This window comes from Hyperolius riggenbachi, chromosome 7 (genome assembly GCF_040937935.1).
Source record: "Hyperolius riggenbachi isolate aHypRig1 chromosome 7, aHypRig1.pri, whole genome shotgun sequence".
NCBI lineage: Eukaryota > Metazoa > Chordata > Amphibia > Anura > Hyperoliidae > Hyperolius > Hyperolius riggenbachi.
This window is the reverse complement of record NC_090652.1, coordinates 919628-939863: the sequence shown is the minus strand read 5'-3', so window position 1 is coordinate 939863 and position 20236 is coordinate 919628. Positions and strand designations below refer to the sequence as shown.

Here is a 20236-nt window from a genome sequence, read left to right as displayed (position 1 = left end):
GTGATTCCCCCGGAGACCGACAGACTCCTCGCCTTCTCCCGTGTTTCCCCGGAGACCGATGGACTCCTCGCCTTCTCCCGTGTTTCCCCCGGAGACCGACAGACTCCTCGCCTTCTCCCGTGTTTCCCCGGAGACCGATGGACTCCTCGCCTTCTCCCGTGTTTCCCCCGGAGACCGACAGACTCCTCGCCTTCTCCCGTGTTTCCCCGGAGACCGACAGACTCCTCGCCTTCTCCCGTGTTTCCCCGGAGACCGACAGACTCCTCGCCTTCTCCCGTGTTTCCCCCGGAGACCGACAGACTCCTCGCCTTCTCCCGTGTTTCCCCGGAGACCGACAGACTCCTCGCCTTCTCCCATATCCCGCTAGTTTTTGAATTGCCACTTGAGCCCCTGTGGTTGATCTGGTGGCAGATTGGGCGGTGTATGGACACTGACAGACTGAACCAGAACAGAGGGAGGAGTCCTGGGTGGTCTCTGACACCAAATACACTATACTGTTGCCATGGTTTCCAGGATTCATAGCAACTGTAGATTGAAGCTAAAATGTATTTAATGGTGTTTAGTTAGTAAATTGCTTATGTAGTGTTTGATGTTTGTGCTGCAGACCATCCCTCAATGCTCGCTGCTCTGCTGTCGTCACCCTCATCTGATTCTCTATCATCACACTTATCTCATTCTGTATTGTCACACGTGTGTTTTCTGCTTGGTGGTATTTCTGTATTGTCACACGTGTGTTTTCTGCTTGGTGTGATTTCTACATTGTCACACGTGTGTTTTCTGCTTGGTGTGATTTCTGTATTGTCACACGTGTGTTTTCTGCTTGGTGGTATTTCTGTATTGTCACACGTGTGTGTTTTCTGCTTGGTGTTATTTCTGTATTGTCACACGTGTGTTTTCTGCTTGGTGTGATTTCTGTATTGTCACACGTGTGTTTTCTGCTTGGTGTGATTTCTGTATTGTCACACGTGTGTTTTCTGCTTGGTGTGATTTCTGTATTGACACACGTGTGTTTTCTGCTTGGTGTGATTTCTGTATTGTCACACGTGTGTTTTCTGCTTGGTGTGATTTCTGTATTGTCACACGTGTGTTTTCTGCTTGGTGTGATTTCTGTATTGTCACACGTGTGTTTTCTGCTTGGTGTGATTTCTGTATTGTCACATGTGTGTTTTCTGCTTGGTGTGATTTCTGTATTGTCACACGTGTGTTTTCTGCTTGGTGTGATTTCTGTATTGTCACACGTGTGTTTTCTGCTTAGTGTGATTTCTGTATCGTCACACGTGTTTTCTGCTTGGTGTGATTTCTGTATTGTCACATGTGTGTTTTCTGCTTGGTGTGATTTCTGTATTGTCACACGTGTGTTATCTGCTTGGTGTGATTTCTGTATTGTCACACGTGTGTTATCTGCTTGGTGTGATTTCTGTATTGTCACACGTGTGTTTTCTGCTTGGTGTGATTTCAGTATTGTCACACGTGTGTTTTCTGCTTGGTGTGATTTCTGTATTGTCACACGTGTGTTTTCTGCTTGGTGTGATTTCTGTATTGTCACACGTGTGTTTTCTGCTTGGTGTGATTTCTGTATCGTCACACGTGTGTTTTCTGCTTGGTGGTATTTCTGTATTGTCACACGTGTGTTTTCTGCTTGGTGTGGTTTCTGTATTGTCACACGTGTGTTTTCTGCTTGGTGTGATTTCTGTATTGTCACACGTGTGTTTTCTGCTTGGTGTGGTTTCTGTATTGTCACACGTGTGTTTTCTGCTTGGTGTGATTTCTGTATTGTCACACGTGTGTTTTCTGCTTGGTGTGGTTTCTGTATTGTCACACGTGTGTTTTCTGCTTGGCGTGATTTCTGTATTGTCACACGTGTGTTTTCTGCTTGGTGTGATTTCTGTATTGTCACACGTGTGTTTTCTGCTTGGTGTTATTTCTGTATTGTCACACGTGTGTTTTCTGCTTGGTGTGATTTCTGTATTGTCACACGTGTGTTTTCTGCTTGGTGTGATTTCTGTATTGTCACGTGTGTATTTTCTGCTTGGTGGTATTTCTGTATTGTCACACGTGTGTTTTCTGCTTGGTGTTATTTCTGTATTGTCACACGTGTGTTTTCTGCTTGGTGTGATTTCTGTATTGTCACGTGTGTGTTTTCTGCTTGGTGGTATTTCTGTATTGTCACACGTGTGTTTTCTGCTTGGTGTTATTTCTGTATTGTCACACGTGTGTTTTCTGCTTGGTGTGATTTCTGTATTGTCACACGTGTGTTTTCTGCTTGGTGTGATTTCTGTATTGTCACGTGTGTGTTTTCTGCTTGGTGGTATTTCTGTATTGTCACACGTGTGTTTTCTGCTTGGTGTTATTTCTGTATTGTCACACGTGTGTTTTCTGCTTGGTGTGATTTCTGTATTGTCACACGTGTGTTTTCTGCTTGGTGTGATTTCTGTATTGTCACACGTGTGTTTTCTGCTTGGCGTGATTTCTGTATTGTCACACGTGTGTTTTCTGCTTGGTGTGATTTCTGTATTGTCACGTGTGTGTTTTCTGCTTGGTGTGATTTCTGTATTGTCACACGTGTGTTTTCTGCTTGGTGTGATTTCTGTATTGTCACACGTGTGTTTTCTGCTTGGTGTTATTTCTGTATTGTCACACGTGTGTGTTTTCTGCTTGGTGTGATTTCTGTATTGTCACGTGTGTGTTTTCTGCTTGGTGTGGTTTCTGTATTGTCACACGTGTGTTTTCTGCTTGGTGTGATTTCTGTATTGTCACACGTGTGTTATCTGCTTGGTGTGATTTCTGTATTGTCACACGTGTGTTTTCTGCTTGGTGTGATTTCTGTATTGTCACACGTGTGTTTTCTGCTTGGTGTGGTTTCTGTATTGTCACACGTGTGTTTTCTGCTTGGTGTGATTTCTGTATTGTCACGTGTGTGTTTTCTGCTTGGTGTGATTTCTGTATTGTCACACGTGTGTTTGCTGCTTGGTGTGATTTCTGTATTGTCACACGTGTGTTTTCTGCTTGGTGTGGTTTCTGTATTGTCACACGTGTGTTTTCTGCTTGGTGTGATTTCTGTATTGTCACACGTGTGTTTTCTGCTTGGTGTGGTTTCTGTATTGTCACACGTGTGTTTTCTGTTTGGTGTGATTTCTGTATTGTCACATGTGTGTTTTCTGCTTGGTGTGATTTCTGTATTGTCACACGTGTGTTTTCTGTTTGGTGTGATTTCTGTATTGTCACACGTGTGTTTTCTGTTTGGTGTGATTTCTGTATTGTCACATGTGTGTTTTCTGCTTGGTGTGATTTCTGTATTGTCACACGTGTGTTTTCTGCTTGGTGTGATTTCTGTATTGTCACACGTGTGTTTTCTGCTTGGTGTGGTTTCTGTATTGTCACACGTGTGTTTTCTGCTTGGTGTGATTTCTGTATTGTCACACGTGTGTTTTCTGCTTGGTGTGGTTTCTGTATTGTCACACGTGTGTTTTCTGCTTGGTGTGATTTCTGTATTGTCACACGTGTGTTTTCTGCTTGGTGTGATTTCTGTATCGTCACACGTGTGTTTTCTGCTTGGTGTGATTTCTACATTGTCACACGTGTGTTTTCTGCTTGGTGTGGTTTCTGTATTGTCACACGTGTGTTTTCTGCTTGGTGTGATTTCTGTATTGTCACACGTGTGTTTTCTGCTTGGTGTGATTTCTGTATTGTCACACGTGTGTTTTCTGCTTGGTGTGATTTCTGTATTGTCACACGTGTGTTTTCTGCTTGGTGTGGTTTCTGTATTGTCACACGTGTGTTTTCTGCTTGGTGTGGTTTCTGTATTGTCACACGTGTGTTTTCTGCTTGGTGTGATTTCTGTATTGTCACACGTGTGTTTTCTGCTTGGTGTGATTTCTACATTGTCACACGTGTGTTTTCTGCTTGGTGTGGTTTCTGTATTGTCACACGTGTGTTTTCTGCTTGGTGTGATTTCTGTATTGTCACACGTGTGTTTTCTGCTTGGTGTGATTTCTACATTGTCACACGTGTGTTTTCTGCTTGGTGTGGTTTCTGTATTGTCACACGTGTGTTTTCTGCTTGGTGTGATTTCTGTATTGTCACACGTGTGTTTTCTGCTTGGTGTGGTTTCTGTATTGTCACACGTGTGTTTTCTGCTTGGTGTGGTTTCTGTATTGTCACACGTGTGTTTTCTGCTTGGTGTGATTTCTGTATTGTCACACGTGTGTTTTCTGCTTGGTGTGATTTCTGTATCGTCATACGTGTGTTTTTTCTGCTTGGTGTGATTTCTGTATTGTCACACGTGTGTTTTCTGCTTGGTGTGATTTCTGTATTGTCACGTGTGTTTTCTGCTTGGTGTGATTTCTGTATCGTCACACGTGTATTTTCTGCTTGGCGTGATTTCTGTATTGTCACACGTGTGTTTTCTGCTTGGTGGGATTTCTGTATTGTCACACGTGTGTGTTTTCTGCTTGGTGTTATTTCTGTATTGTCACACGTGTGTTTTCTGCTTGGTGGTATTTCTGTATTGTCACGTGTGTGTTTTCTGCTTAGTGTGATTTCTGTATTGTCACACGTGTGTTTTCTGCTTGGTGTGATTTCTGTATTGTCACACGTGTGTTTTCTGCTTGGTGTGATTTCTGTATTGTCACACGTGTGTTTTCTGCTTGGTGTGATTTCTGTATTGTCACACGTGTGTTTTCTGCTTGGTGTGATTTCTGTATTGTCACACGTGTGTTTTCTGCTTGGTGTGATTTCTGTATTGTCACACGTGTGTTTTCTGCTTGGTGTGATTTCTGTATCGTCACACGTGTGTTTTCTGCTTGGTGTGATTTCTACATTGTCACACGTGTGTTTTCTGCTTGGTGTGGTTTCTGTATTGTCACACGTGTGTTTTCTGCTTGGTGTGATTTCTGTATTGTCACACGTGTGTTTTCTGCTTGGTGTGATTTCTACATTGTCACACGTGTGTTTTCTGCTTGGTGTGGTTTCTGTATTGTCACACGTGTGTTTTCTGCTTGGTGTGATTTCTGTATTGTCACGTGTGTATTTTCTGCTTGGTGTGATTTCTGTATTGTCACACGTGTGTTATCTGCTTGGTGTGATTTCTGTATTGTCACACGTGTGTTTTCTGCTTGGTGTGATTTCTGTATTGTCACACGTGTGTTTTCTGCTTGGTGGGATTTCTGTATTGTCACACGTGTGTGTTTTCTGCTTGGTGTTATTTCTGTATTGTCACGTGTGTGTTTTCTGCTTAGTGTGATTTCTGTATTGTCACACGTGTGTTTTCTGCTTGGTGTGATTTCTGTATTGTCACACGTGTGTTTTCTGCTTGGTGTGATTTCTGTATTGTCACACGTGTGTTTTCTGCTTGGTGTTATTTCTGTATTGTCACACGTGTGTGTTTTCTGCTTGGTGTGATTTCTGTATTGTCACGTGTGTGTTTTCTGCTTGGTGTGATTTCTGTATTGTCACACGTGTGTTTTCTGCTTAGTGTGATTTCTGTATTGTCACACGTGTGTTTTCTGCTTGGTGTGATTTCTGTATTGTCACACGTGTGTGTTTTCTGCTTGGTGTGATTTCTGTATTGTCACATGTGTGTTTTCTGCTTGGTGTGATTTCTGTATTGTCACACGTGTGTTTTCTGCTTGGTGTTATTTCTGTATTGTCACACGTGTGTTTTCTGCTTGGTGTGATTTCTGTATTGTCACACGTGTGTTTTCTGCTTGGTGTGATTTCTGTATTGTCACACGTGTGTTTTCTGCTTGGTGTGATTTCTGTATCGTCACACGTGTGTTTTCTGCTTGGTGTGATTTCTACATTGTCACACGTGTGTTTTCTGCTTGGTGTGGTTTCTGTATTGTCACACGTGTGTTTTCTGCTTGGTGTGGTTTCTGTATTGTCACACGTGTGTTTTCTGCTTGGTGTGATTTCTGTATTGTCACACGTGTGTTTTCTGCTTGGTGTGATTTCTACATTGTCACACGTGTGTTTTCTGCTTGGTGTGGTTTCTGTATTGTCACACGTGTGTTTTCTGCTTGGTGTGATTTCTGTATTGTCACACGTGTGTTTTCTGCTTGGTGTGATTTCTACATTGTCACACGTGTGTTTTCTGCTTGGTGTGGTTTCTGTATTGTCACACGTGTGTTTTCTGCTTGGTGTGATTTCTGTATTGTCACACGTGTGTTTTCTGCTTGGTGTGGTTTCTGTATTGTCACACGTGTGTTTTCTGCTTGGTGTGGTTTCTGTATTGTCACACGTGTGTTTTCTGCTTGGTGTGATTTCTGTATTGTCACATGTGTGTTTTCTGCTTGGTGTGATTTCTGTATCGTCACACGTGTGTTTTCTGCTTGGCGTGATTTCTGTATTGTCACACGTGTGTTTTCTGCTTGGTGGGATTTCTGTATTGTCACACGTGTGTGTTTTCTGCTTGGTGTTATTTCTGTATTGTCACACGTGTGTTTTCTGCTTGGTGGTATTTCTGTATTGTCACGTGTGTGTTTTCTGCTTAGTGTGATTTCTGTATTGTCACACGTGTGTTTTCTGCTTGGTGTGATTTCTGTATTGTCACACGTGTGTTTTCTGCTTGGTGTGATTTCTGTATTGTCACACGTGTGTTTTCTGCTTGGTGTGATTTCTGTATTGTCACACGTGTGTTTTCTGCTTGGTGTGATTTCTGTATTGTCACACGTGTGTTTTCTGCTTGGTGTGATTTCTGTATTGTCACACGTGTGTTTTCTGCTTGGTGTGATTTCTGTATCGTCACACGTGTGTTTTCTGCTTGGTGTGATTTCTACATTGTCACACGTGTGTTTTCTGCTTGGTGTGGTTTCTGTATTGTCACACGTGTGTTTTCTGCTTGGTGTGATTTCTGTATTGTCACACGTGTGTTTTCTGCTTGGTGTGATTTCTACATTGTCACACGTGTGTTTTCTGCTTGGTGTGGTTTCTGTATTGTCACACGTGTGTTTTCTGCTTGGTGTGATTTCTGTATTGTCACACGTGTGTTTTCTGCTTGGTGGGATTTCTGTATTGTCACACGTGTGTGTTTTCTGCTTGGTGTTATTTCTGTATTGTCACGTGTGTGTTTTCTGCTTAGTGTGATTTCTGTATTGTCACACGTGTGTTTTCTGCTTGGTGTGATTTCTGTATTGTCACACGTGTGTTTTCTGCTTGGTGTGATTTCTGTATTGTCACACGTGTGTTTTCTGCTTGGTGTTATTTCTGTATTGTCACACGTGTGTGTTTTCTGCTTGGTGTGATTTCTGTATTGTCACATGTGTGTTTTCTGCTTGGTGTGATTTCTGTATTGTCACACGTGTGTTTTCTGCTTGGTGTTATTTCTGTATTGTCACACGTGTGTTTTCTGCTTGGTGTGATTTCTGTATTGTCACACGTGTGTTTTCTGCTTGGTGTGATTTCTGTATTGTCACACGTGTGTTTTCTGCTTGGTGTGATTTCTGTATCGTCACACGTGTGTTTTCTGCTTGGTGTGATTTCTACATTGTCACACGTGTGTTTTCTGCTTGGTGTGGTTTCTGTATTGTCACACGTGTGTTTTCTGCTTGGTGTGATTTCTGTATTGTCACACGTGTGTTTTCTGCTTGGTGTGATTTCTACATTGTCACACGTGTGTTTTCTGCTTGGTGTGATTTCTACATTGTCACACGTGTGTTTTCTGCTTGGTGTGATTTCTGTATTGTCACACGTGTGTTTTCTGCTTGGTGTGGTTTCTGTATTGTCACACGTGTGTTTTCTGCTTGGTGTTATTTCTGTATTGTCACACGTGTGTTTTCTGCTTGGTGTGGTTTCTGTATTGTCACACGTGTGTTTTCTGCTTGGTGTGATTTCTGTATTGTCACACGTGTGTTTTCTGCTTGGTGTTATTTCTGTATTGTCACGTGTGTGTTTTCTGCTTAGTGTGATTTCTGTATTGTCACACGTGTGTTTTCTGCTTGGTGTGATTTCTGTATTGTCACACGTGTGTTTTCTGCTTGGTGTGATTTCTGTATTGTCACACGTGTGTTTTCTGCTTGGTGTTATTTCTGTATTGTCACACGTGTGTGTTTTCTGCTTGGTGTTATTTCTGTATCGTCACACGTGTGTTTTCTGCTTGGTGTTATTTCTGTATTGTCACACGTGTGTGTTTTCTGCTTGGTGTGATTTCTGTATTGTCACGTGTGTGTTTTCTGCTTGGTGTGATTTCTGTATTGTCACATGTGTGTTTTCTGCTTGGTGTGATTTCTGTATTGTCACACGTGTGTTTTCTGCTTGGTGTTATTTCTGTATTGTCACACGTGTGTTTTCTGCTTGGTGTGATTTCTGTATTGTCACACGTGTGTTTTCTGCTTGGTGTGATTTCTGTATTGTCACACGTGTGTTTTCTGCTTGGTGTGGTTTCTGTATTGTCACACGTGTGTTTTCTGCTTGGTGTTATTTCTGTATTGTCACACGTGTGTTATCTGCTTAGTGTGATTTCTGTATTGTCACACGTGTGTTATCTGCTTAGTGTGATTTCTGTATTGTCACACGTGTGTTTTCTGCTTGGTGTGATTTCTGTATTGTCACACGTGTGTTTTCTGCTTGGTGTGATTTCTGTATTGTCACACGTGTGTTTTCTGCTTGGTGTGGTTTCTGTATCGTCACACGTGTGTTTTCTGCTTGGTGTGATTTCTACATTGTCACACGTGTGTTTTCTGCTTGGTGTGGTTTCTGTATTGTCACACGTGTGTTTTCTGCTTGGTGTGATTTCTGTATTGTCACACGTGTGTTTTCTGCTTGGTGTGGTTTCTGTATTGTCACACGTGTGTTTTCTGCTTGGTGTGGTTTCTGTATTGTCACACGTGTGTTTTCTGCTTGGTGGGATTTCTGTATTGTCACACGTGTGTGTTTTCTGCTTGGTGTTATTTCTGTATTGTCACGTGTGTGTTTTCTGCTTAGTGTGATTTCTGTATTGTCACACGTGTGTTTTCTGCTTGGTGTGATTTCTGTATTGTCACACGTGTGTTTTCTGCTTGGTGTGATTTCTGTATCGTCACACGTGTGTTTTCTGCTTGGCGTGATTTCTGTATTGTCACACGTGTGTTTTCTGCTTGGTGTGATTTCTGTATTGTCACACGTGTGTTTTCTGCTTGGTGGGATTTCTGTATTGTCACACGTGTGTGTTTTCTGCTTGGTGTTATTTCTGTATTGTCACGTGTGTGTTTTCTGCTTAGTGTGATTTCTGTATTGTCACACGTGTGTTTTCTGCTTGGTGTGATTTCTGTATTGTCACACGTGTGTTTTCTGCTTGGTGGGATTTCTGTATTGTCACACGTGTGTTTTCTGCTTGGTGTTATTTCTGTATTGTCACACGTGTGTTATCTGCTTAGTGTGATTTCTGTATTGTCACACGTGTGTTTTCTGCTTGGTGTGATTTCTGTATTGTCACACGTGTGTTTTCTGCTTGGTGTGATTTCTGTATTGTCACACGTGTGTTTTCTGCTTGGTGTGATTTCTGTATTGTCACACGTGTGTTTTCTGCTTGGTGTGATTTCTGTATTGTCACACGTGTGTTTTCTGCTTGGTGTGATTTCTGTATTGTCACACGTGTGTTTTCTGCTTGGTGTGATTTCTGTATTGTCACGTGTGTGTTTTCTGCTTAGTGTGATTTCTGTATTGTCACACGTGTGTTTTCTGCTTGGTGTGATTTCTGTATTGTCACACGTGTGATTTCTGCTTGGTGTGATTTCTGTATTGTCACACGTGTGTTTTCTGCTTGGTGTGATTTCTGTATTGTCACACGTGTGTTTTCTGCTTGGTGTGATTTCTGTATTGTCACACGTGTGTTTTCTGCTTGGTGTGATTTCTGTATTGTCACACGTGTGATTTCTGCTTGGTGTTATTTCTGTATTGTCACACGTGTGTTTTCTGCTTGGTGTGATTTCTGTATTGTCACACGTGTGTTTTCTGCTTAGTGTGATTTCTGTATTGTCACACGTGTGTTTTCTGCTTTGTGTGATTTCTGTATTGTCACACGTGTGTTTTCTGCTTGGTGTGATTTCTGTATTGTCACACGTGTGTTTTCTGCTTGGTGTGATTTCTGTATTGTCACACGTGTGTTTTCTGCTTGGTGTGATTTCTGTATTGTCACACGTGTGTTTTCTGCTTGGTGTGATTTCTGTATTGTCACACGTGTGTTTTCTGCTTGGTGTGATTTCTGTATTGTCACACGTGTGTTTTCTGCTTGGTGTGATTTCTGTATTGTCACACGTGTGTTTTCTGCTTGGTGGTATTTCTGTATTGTCACGTGTGTGTTTTCTGCTTGGTGTGATTTCTGTATTGTCACGTGTGTGTTTTCTGCTTAGTGTGATTTCTGTATTGTCACACGTGTGTTTTCTGCTTGGTGTGATTTCTGTATTGTCACACGTGTGATTTCTGCTTGGTGTGATTTCTGTATTGTCACACGTGTGTTTTCTGCTTGGTGTGATTTCTGTATTGTCACACGTGTGTTTTCTGCTTGGTGTGATTTCTGTATTGTCACACGTGTGTTTTCTGCTTGGTGTGATTTCTGTATTGTCACACGTGTGATTTCTGCTTGGTGTTATTTCTGTATTGTCACACGTGTGTGTTTTCTGCTTGGTGTGATTTCTGTATTGTCACACGTGTGTTTTCTGCTTAGTGTGATTTCTGTATTGTCACACGTGTGTTTGCTGCTTTGTGTGATTTCTGTATTGTCACACGTGTGATTTCTGCTTGGTGTGATTTCTGTATTGTCACACGTGTGTTTTCTGCTTGGTGTGGTTTCTGTATTGTCACACGTGTGTTTTCTGCTTGGTGTGATTTCTGTATTGTCACACGTGTGTTTTCTGCTTGGTGTGATTTCTGTATTGTCACACGTGTGTTTTCTGCTTGGTGTGATTTCTGTATTGTCACACGTGTGTTTTCTGCTTGGTGTGATTTCTGTATTGTCACACGTGTGTGTTTTCTGCTTGGTGTTATTTCTGTATTGTCACGTGTGTGTTTTCTGCTTAGTGTGATTTCTGTATTGTCACACGTGTGTTTTCTGCTTGGTGTGATTTCTGTATTGTCACACGTGTGTTTTCTGCTTGGTGTGATTTCTGTATTGTCACACGTGTGTTTTCTGCTTGGTGTGATTTCTGTATCGTCACACGTGTGTTTTCTGCTTGGTGTGATTTCTGTATTGTCACACGTGTGTTTTCTGTTTGGTGTGATTTCTGTATTGTCACATGTGTGTTTTCTGCTTGGTGTGATTTCTGTATTGTCACACGTGTGTTTTCTGCTTGGTGTGATTTCTGTATTGTCACACGTGTGTTTTCTGCTTGGTGTTATTTCTGTATTGTCACATGTGTGTTTTCTGCTTGGTGTGATTTCTGTATTGTCACGTGTGTGTTTTCTGCTTGGTGTGATTTCTGTATTGTCACATGTGTGTTTTCTGCTTGGTGTGATTTCTGTATTGTCACACGTGTGTTTTCTGCTTGGTGTGATTTCTGTATTGTCACACGTGTGTTTTCTGCTTGGTGTGATTTCTGTATTGTCACACGTGTGTTTTCTGCTTGGTGTGATTTCTGTATTGTCACACGTGTGTTTTCTGCTTGGTGTGATTTCTGTATTGTCACACGTGTGTTTTCTGCTTGGTGTGATTTCTGTATCGTCACACGTGTGTTTTCTGCTTGGTGTGATTTCTACATTGTCACACGTGTGTTTTCTGCTTGGTGTGGTTTCTGTATTGTCACACGTGTGTTTTCTGCTTGGTGTGATTTCTGTATTGTCACACGTGTGTTTTCTGCTTGGTGTGGTTTCTGTATTGTCACACGTGTGTTTTCTGCTTGGTGTGGTTTCTGTATTGTCACACGTGTGTTTTCTGCTTGGTGTGATTTCTGTATTGTCACACGTGTGTTTTCTGCTTGGTGGGATTTCTGTATTGTCACACGTGTGTGTTTTCTGCTTGGTGTTATTTCTGTATTGTCACGTGTGTGTTTTCTGCTTAGTGTGATTTCTGTATTGTCACACGTGTGTTTTCTGCTTGGTGTGATTTCTGTATTGTCACACGTGTGTTTTCTGCTTGGTGTGATTTCTGTATCGTCACACGTGTGTTTTCTGCTTGGCGTGATTTCTGTATTGTCACACGTGTGTTTTCTGCTTGGTGTGATTTCTGTATTGTCACACGTGTGTTTTCTGCTTGGTGGGATTTCTGTATTGTCACACGTGTGTTTTCTGCTTGGTGTAATTTCTGTATTGTCACACGTGTGTTTTCTGCTTGGTGTGGTTTCTGTATTGTCACACGTGTGTTTTCTGCTTGGTGTTATTTCTGTATTGTCACACGTGTGTTATCTGCTTAGTGTGATTTCTGTATTGTCACACGTGTGTTTTCTGCTTGGTGTGATTTCTGTATTGTCACACGTGTGTTTTCTGCTTGGTGTGATTTCTGTATTGTCACACGTGTGTTTTCTGCTTGGTGTGATTTCTGTATTGTCACACGTGTGTTTTTTCTGCTTGGTGTGATTTCTGTATTGTCACACGTGTGTTTTCTGCTTGGTGTGATTTCTGTATTGTCACACGTGTGTTTTCTGCTTGGTGTGATTTCTGTATTGTCACACGTGTGTTTTCTGCTTGGTGTGATTTCTGTATTGTCACACGTGTGATTTCTGCTTGGTGTGATTTCTGTATTGTCACACGTGTGTTTTCTGCTTGGTGTGATTTCTGTATCGTCACACGTGTGTTTTCTGCTTGGTGTGATTTCTACATTGTCACACGTGTGTTTTCTGCTTGGTGTGGTTTCTGTATTGTCACACGTGTGTTTTCTGCTTGGTGTGATTTCTGTATTGTCACACGTGTGTTTTCTGCTTGGTGTGGTTTCTGTATTGTCACACGTGTGTTTTCTGCTTGGTGTGGTTTCTGTATTGTCACACGTGTGTTTTCTGCTTGGTGTGATTTCTGTATTGTCACACGTGTGTTTTCTGCTTGGTGGGATTTCTGTATTGTCACACGTGTGTGTTTTCTGCTTGGTGTTATTTCTGTATTGTCACGTGTGTGTTTTCTGCTTAGTGTGATTTCTGTATTGTCACACGTGTGTTTTCTGCTTGGTGTGATTTCTGTATTGTCACACGTGTGTTTTCTGCTTGGTGTGATTTCTGTATCGTCACACGTGTGTTTTCTGCTTGGCGTGATTTCTGTATTGTCACACGTGTGTTTTCTGCTTGGTGTGGTTTCTGTATTGTCACACGTGTGTTTTCTGCTTGGTGTTATTTCTGTATTGTCACACGTGTGTTATCTGCTTAGTGTGATTTCTGTATTGTCACACGTGTGTTTTCTGCTTGGTGTGATTTCTGTATTGTCACACGTGTGTTTTCTGCTTGGTGTGATTTCTGTATTGTCACACGTGTGTTTTCTGCTTGGTGTGATTTCTGTATTGTCACACGTGTGTTTTTTCTGCTTGGTGTGATTTCTGTATTGTCACACGTGTGTTTTCTGCTTGGTGTGATTTCTGTATTGTCACACGTGTGTTTTCTGCTTGGTGTGATTTCTGTATTGTCACACGTGTGTTTTCTGCTTGGTGTGATTTCTGTATTGTCACACGTGTGATTTCTGCTTGGTGTGATTTCTGTATTGTCACACGTGTGTTTTCTGCTTGGTGTGATTTCTGTATCGTCACACGTGTGTTTTCTGCTTGGTGTGATTTCTACATTGTCACACGTGTGTTTTCTGCTTGGTGTGGTTTCTGTATTGTCACACGTGTGTTTTCTGCTTGGTGTGATTTCTGTATTGTCACACGTGTGTTTTCTGCTTGGTGTGGTTTCTGTATTGTCACACGTGTGTTTTCTGCTTGGTGTGGTTTCTGTATTGTCACACGTGTGTTTTCTGCTTGGTGTGATTTCTGTATTGTCACACGTGTGTTTTCTGCTTGGTGGGATTTCTGTATTGTCACACGTGTGTGTTTTCTGCTTGGTGTTATTTCTGTATTGTCACGTGTGTGTTTTCTGCTTAGTGTGATTTCTGTATTGTCACACGTGTGTTTTCTGCTTGGTGTGATTTCTGTATTGTCACACGTGTGTTTTCTGCTTGGTGTGATTTCTGTATCGTCACACGTGTGTTTTCTGCTTGGCGTGATTTCTGTATTGTCACACGTGTGTTTTCTGCTTGGTGTGATTTCTGTATTGTCACACGTGTGTTTTCTGCTTGGTGGGATTTCTGTATTGTCACACGTGTGTTTTCTGCTTGGTGTAATTTCTGTATTGTCACACGTGTGTTTTCTGCTTGGTGTGGTTTCTGTATTGTCACACGTGTGTTTTCTGCTTGGTGTTATTTCTGTATTGTCACACGTGTGTTATCTGCTTAGTGTGATTTCTGTATTGTCACACGTGTGTTTTCTGCTTGGTGTGATTTCTGTATTGTCACACGTGTGTTTTCTGCTTGGTGTGATTTCTGTATTGTCACACGTGTGTTTTCTGCTTGGTGTGATTTCTGTATTGTCACACGTGTGTTTTTTCTGCTTGGTGTGATTTCTGTATTGTCACACGTGTGTTTTCTGCTTGGTGTGATTTCTGTATTGTCACACGTGTGTTTTCTGCTTGGTGTGATTTCTGTATTGTCACGTGTGTGTTTTCTGCTTAGTGTGATTTCTGTATTGTCACACGTGTGTTTTCTGCTTGGTGTGATTTCTGTATTGTCACACGTGTGATTTCTGCTTGGTGTGATTTCTGTATTGTCACACGTGTGTTTTCTGCTTGGTGTGATTTCTGTATTGTCACACGTGTGTTTTCTGCTTGGTGTGATTTCTGTATTGTCACACGTGTGTTTTCTGCTTGGTGTGATTTCTGTATTGTCACACGTGTGATTTCTGCTTGGTGTTATTTCTGTATTGTCACACGTGTGTTTTCTGCTTGGTGTGATTTCTGTATTGTCACACGTGTGTTTTCTGCTTTGTGTGATTTCTGTATTGTCACACGTGTGTTTGCTGCTTTGTGTGATTTCTGTATTGTCACACGTGTGTTTTCTGCTTGGTGTTATTTCTGTATTGTCACACGTGTGTGATTTCTGCTTGGTGTGATTTCTGTATTGTCACACGTGTGTTTTCTGCTTGGTGTGGTTTCTGTATTGTCACACGTGTGTTTTCTGCTTGGTGTGATTTCTGTATTGTCACACGTGTGTTTTCTGCTTTGTGTGATTTCTGTATTGTCACATGTGTGTTTTCTGCTTGGTGTGATTTCTGTATTGTCACACGTGTGTTTGCTGCTTGGTGTGATTTCTGTATTGTCACACGTGTGTTTGCTGCTTTGTGTGATTTCTGTATTGTCACACGTGTGTTTTCTGCTTGGTGTGGTTTCTGTATTGTCACACGTGTGATTTCTGCTTGGTGTGATTTCTGTATTGTCACACGTGTGTTTTCTGCTTGGTGTGGTTTCTGTATTGTCACACGTGTGTTTTCTGCTTGGTGTGATTTCTGTATTGTCACACGTGTGTTTTCTGCTTTGTGTGATTTCTGTATTGTCACACGTGCGTTTTCTGCTTGGTGTGATTTCTGTATTGTCACACGTGTGTTTTCTGCTTGGTGTGATTTCTGTATTGTCACACGTGTGTTTTCTGCTTGGTGTGATTTCTGTATCGTCACACGTGTGTTTTCTGCTTGGCGTGATTTCTGTATTGTCACACGTGTGTTTTCTGCTTGGTGTGATTTCTGTATTGTCACACGTGTGTTATCTGCTTGGTGTGATTTCTGTATTGTCACACGTGTGTTTTCTGCTTGGTGTGATTTCTGTATCGTCACACGTGTGTTTTCTGCTTGGTGTGATTTCTGTATTGTCACACGTGTGTTTTCTGCTTGGTGTGATTTCTGTATCGTCATACGTGTGTTTTTTCTGCTTGGTGTGATTTCTGTATTGTCACGTGTGTGTTTTCTGCTTGGTGTGATTTCTGTATTGTCACACGTGTGTTTTCTGCTTGGTGGTATTTCTGTATTGTCACGTGTGTGTTTTCTGCTTGGTGTGATTTCTGTATTGTCACACGTGTGTTTTCTGCTTGGTGTGATTTCTGTATCGTCACACGTTTTTTTTTCTGCTTGGTGTGATTTCTGTATTGTCACACGTGTTTTTTCTGCTTGGTGTTATTTCTGTATTGTCACACGTGTGTTTTCTGCTTGGTGTGATTTCTGTATTGTCACACGTGTGTTTTCTGCTTTGTGTGATTTCTGTATTGTCACACGTGTGTTTGCTGCTTTGTGTGATTTCTGTATTGTCACACGTGTGTTTTCTGCTTGGTGTTATTTCTGTATTGTCACACGTGTGTGATTTCTGCTTGGTGTGATTTCTGTATTGTCACACGTGTGTTTTCTGCTTGGTGTGATTTCTGTATTGTCACACGTGTGTTTTCTGCTTGGTGTGATTTCTGTATTGTCACACGTGTGTTTTCTGCTTGGTGTGATTTCTGTATTGTCACACGTGTGTTTTCTGCTTGGTGTGGTTTCTGTATTGTCACACGTGTGTTTTCTGCTTGGTGTGATTTCTGTATTGTCACACGTGTGTTTTCTGCTTTGTGTGATTTCTGTATTGTCACGTGTGTTTTCTGCTTGGTGTGATTTCTGTATTGTCACACGTGTGTTTTCTGCTTGGTGTGATTTCTGTATTGTCACACGTGTGTTTTCTGCTTGGTGTGATTTCTGTATTGTCACACGTGTGTTTGCTGCTTTGTGTGATTTCTGTATTGTCACACGTGTGTTTTCTGCTTGGTGTGGTTTCTGTATTGTCACACGTGTGATTTCTGCTTGGTGTGATTTCTGTATTGTCACACGTGTGTTTTCTGCTTGGTGTGGTTTCTGTATTGTCACACGTGTGTTTTCTGCTTGGTGTGATTTCTGTATTGTCACACGTGTGTTTTCTGCTTTGTGTGATTTCTGTATTGTCACACGTGCGTTTTCTGCTTGGTGTGATTTCTGTATTGTCACACGTGTGTTTTCTGCTTGGTGTGATTTCTGTATTGTCACACGTGTGTTTTCTGCTTGGTGTGATTTCTGTATCGTCACACGTGTGTTTTCTGCTTGGCGTGATTTCTGTATTGTCACACGTGTGTTTTCTGCTTGGTGTGATTTCTGTATTGTCACACGTGTGTTATCTGCTTGGTGTGATTTCTGTATTGTCACACGTGTGTTTTCTGCTTGGTGTGATTTCTGTATCGTCACACGTGTGTTTTCTGCTTGGTGTGATTTCTGCATTGTCACACGTGTGTTTTCTGCTTGGTGTGATTTCTGTATTGTCACACGTGTGTTTTCTGCTTGGTGTGATTTCTGTATCGTCATACGTGTGTTTTCTGCTTGGTGTGATTTCTGTATTGTCACACGTGTGTTTTCTGCTTGGTGTGATTTCTGTATCGTCACACGTGTGTTTTCTGCTTGGTGTGATTTCTGTATCGTCACACGTTTTTTTTTCTGCTTGGTGTGATTTCTGTATTGTCACACGTGTTTTTTCTGCTTGGTGTTATTTCTGTATTGTCACACGTTTGTTTTCTGCTTGGTGTGATTTCTGTATTGTCACGTGTGTGTTTTCTGCTTGGTGTGATTTCTGTATTGTCACACGTGTGTTTTCTGCTTGGTGTTATTTCTGTATTGTCACACGTGTGTTTTCTGCTTGGTGTGATTTCTGTATTGTCACACGTGTGTTTTCTGCTTGGTGTGATTTCTGTATCGTCATACGTGTGTGTTTTCTGCTTGGTGTGATTTCTGTATTGTCACACGTGTGTTTTCTGCTTGGTGTGATTTCTGTATCGTCATACGTGTGTTTTTTCTGCTTGGTGTGATTTCTGTATTGTCACACGTGTGTTTTCTGCTTGGTGTGATTTCTGTATCGTCATACGTGTGTTTTTTCTGCTTGGTGTGATTTCTGTATTGTCACACGTGTGTTTTCTGCTTGGTGTGATTTCTGTATCGTCACACGTGTGTTTTCTGCTTGGTGTGGTTTCTGTATTGTCACACGTGTGTTTTCTGCTTGGTGGGATTTCTGTATTGTCACACGTGTTTTTTCTGCTTGGTGTTATTTCTGTATTGTCACACGTTTGTTTTCTGCTTGGTGTGATTTCTGTATTGTCACGTGTGTGTTTTCTGCTTGGTGTGATTTCTGCATTGTCACACGTGTGTTTTCTGCTTGGTGTGATTTCTGTATCGTCATACGTGTGTGTTTTCTGCTTGGTGTGATTTCTGTATTGTCACACGTGTGTTTTCTGCTTGGTGTGATTTCTGTATCGTCATACGTGTGTTTTTTCTGCTTGGTGTGATTTCTGTATTGTCACACGTGTGTTTTCTGCTTGGTGTGATTTCTGTATCGTCACACGTGTGTTTTCTGCTTGGTGTGATTTCTGTATCGTCACACGTGTTTTCTGCTTGGTGTGATTTCTGTATTGTCACACGTGTGTTTTCTGCTTGGTGTGATTTCTGTATTGTCACACGTGTGTTTTCTGCTTGGTGGGATTTCTGTATTGTCACACGTGTGTTATCTGCTTGGTGTGATTTCTGCATTGTCACACGTGTGTTTTCTGCTTGGTGGGATTTCTGTATTGTCACACACGTGTTTTCTGCTTGGTGTGGTTTCTGTATTGTCACACGTGTGTGTTTTCTGCTTGGTGTGATTTCTGCATTGTCACACGTGTGTTTTCTGCTTGGTGTGATTTCTGCATTGTCACACGTGTGTTTTCTGCTTGGTGGGATTTCTGCATTGTCACACGTGTGTTTTCTGCTTGGTGTGATTTCTGTATTGTCACACGTGTGTGTTTTCTGCTTGGTGTGATTTCTGTATTGTCACACGTGTGTTTTCTGCTTGGTGTGATTTCTGTATTGTCACACGTGTGTTTTCTGCAGGACGTGTGCCCACCTTCGCCCGGCCAGGAGATGCTGACCCTGAGAGCGGTTATTGGCTATAACGGCAATGCCAGAGGGAATATGGTGTGGAGCCCGGACACAGGTACGCTCCAGTTCAGAGGTTTCCTGACAGAAATGCTCTGGTTATATTTGGGGGGTGCTGGGGGGTTGGGCACTGCATCGGGGGGAGGGGGGGTGCTGGGGCAGTAGCAGTGCATCGGGGAGGGGCTGCTTGCTTACTGCCCTTACTGAAATAGTGATGGACACAAAACTGGAAGAATGCACCTTTATGTCCAAATAAAATATTGGTGCCATACATTGTGATAGGGACATATTTTAAACAGTGTAATAACCGGGACGAATGGTCAAATAAAATACATGGGTTTTAGTTACGGTACCATGTATTATTTAAAAACTTACATTGCCAAAAACCAAGAAATTATGATTTTTTTTCCCATTTTTTTTCATATTATTCCTGTTAAAATGTATTTAGAATAAAATAATTCTTAGCATTAATGTACCGCCTAAAGAAAGCCGTATTTGGTGCTGAAAATAACAAGATCTAGATCATTTAGTTGTGATAAGTAGTGATAAAGTTATTGGCGAATGAATGGAAGGAGCACTGACAGGTAAAAATGGCAGAAATTTAAATATTCCCCTTGAAACTCAACAAATGAATTCTGATTGGCTGTTATAGGCTCTACCCACTTCCCTGCATATAAATCAGTCACCCAGTGATCATCTGGGCAAAGTTTGAGAACTCTGCCATGAACAGTGTAAAAATGGCTGCAGTTTATATTTTCCCAGTAAAATTTGTTTTTGGCTCTGCCCACTTTTTTGTAACCTGGATACACAGCCACTCAATGACCAATTTTGTGAGCTTTTGGGTCCTTGACATCAATAATTTATATTTTCCCAGTGAAATGAACCAAATCTGATTGGTTGTGGTTCCGCCCCCTTTTTTGAATTTAAACCCCAGTGACCCAATGACCAACTGTACCAGGTTTGAGGCTTGTTCCATTAACAGTGCAAGAATGGCAGCAATTTCATTATTCCCCTTGAAAAACAACAGGTGAATTTTGATTAGTTTTTAAGGCTCAACCCACATTTCTGAATATCAATCCCAGTCACCCAGTAACCAACTGTGCAAAGTTTGAGAACCCTGCCAATAACAGTGAAGAAGGGCTGCAGTTTACATTTTCCCAGGGAAATCTGTTTTTGACTCCACCCACTTTTTGTAACCTGGACACACAGTCACTCAATGACCAAGTTTTGAGCTTTCGGGTTCCTGGCATCAAAATGGTGTGAATGGAAGCATTTTATCCAGCAAAGAAATCTGATTGGCTGTTTGTGGCTCCGCCCTTTTAGTGATTTTGAATTTTTGGACTTCAGTTCCCCGCCCGGGGTGTAGATATA

At 41.6% G+C, this 20236-nt stretch overlaps 1 protein-coding gene across 1 annotated transcript in view; it reads left to right on the top strand.

The window, feature by feature from the left end:
• Window positions 1-20236, top strand: part of WDR90 (WD repeat domain 90) — a 109408-nt gene that overhangs the window by 38321 nt on the left and 50851 nt on the right. The window contains exon 12 of the mRNA XM_068246363.1: window positions 18821-18923. Coding sequence (XP_068102464.1) covers window positions 18821-18923 — 103 coding nt within the window. The remainder of the gene's footprint in view (window positions 1-18820; window positions 18924-20236) is intronic.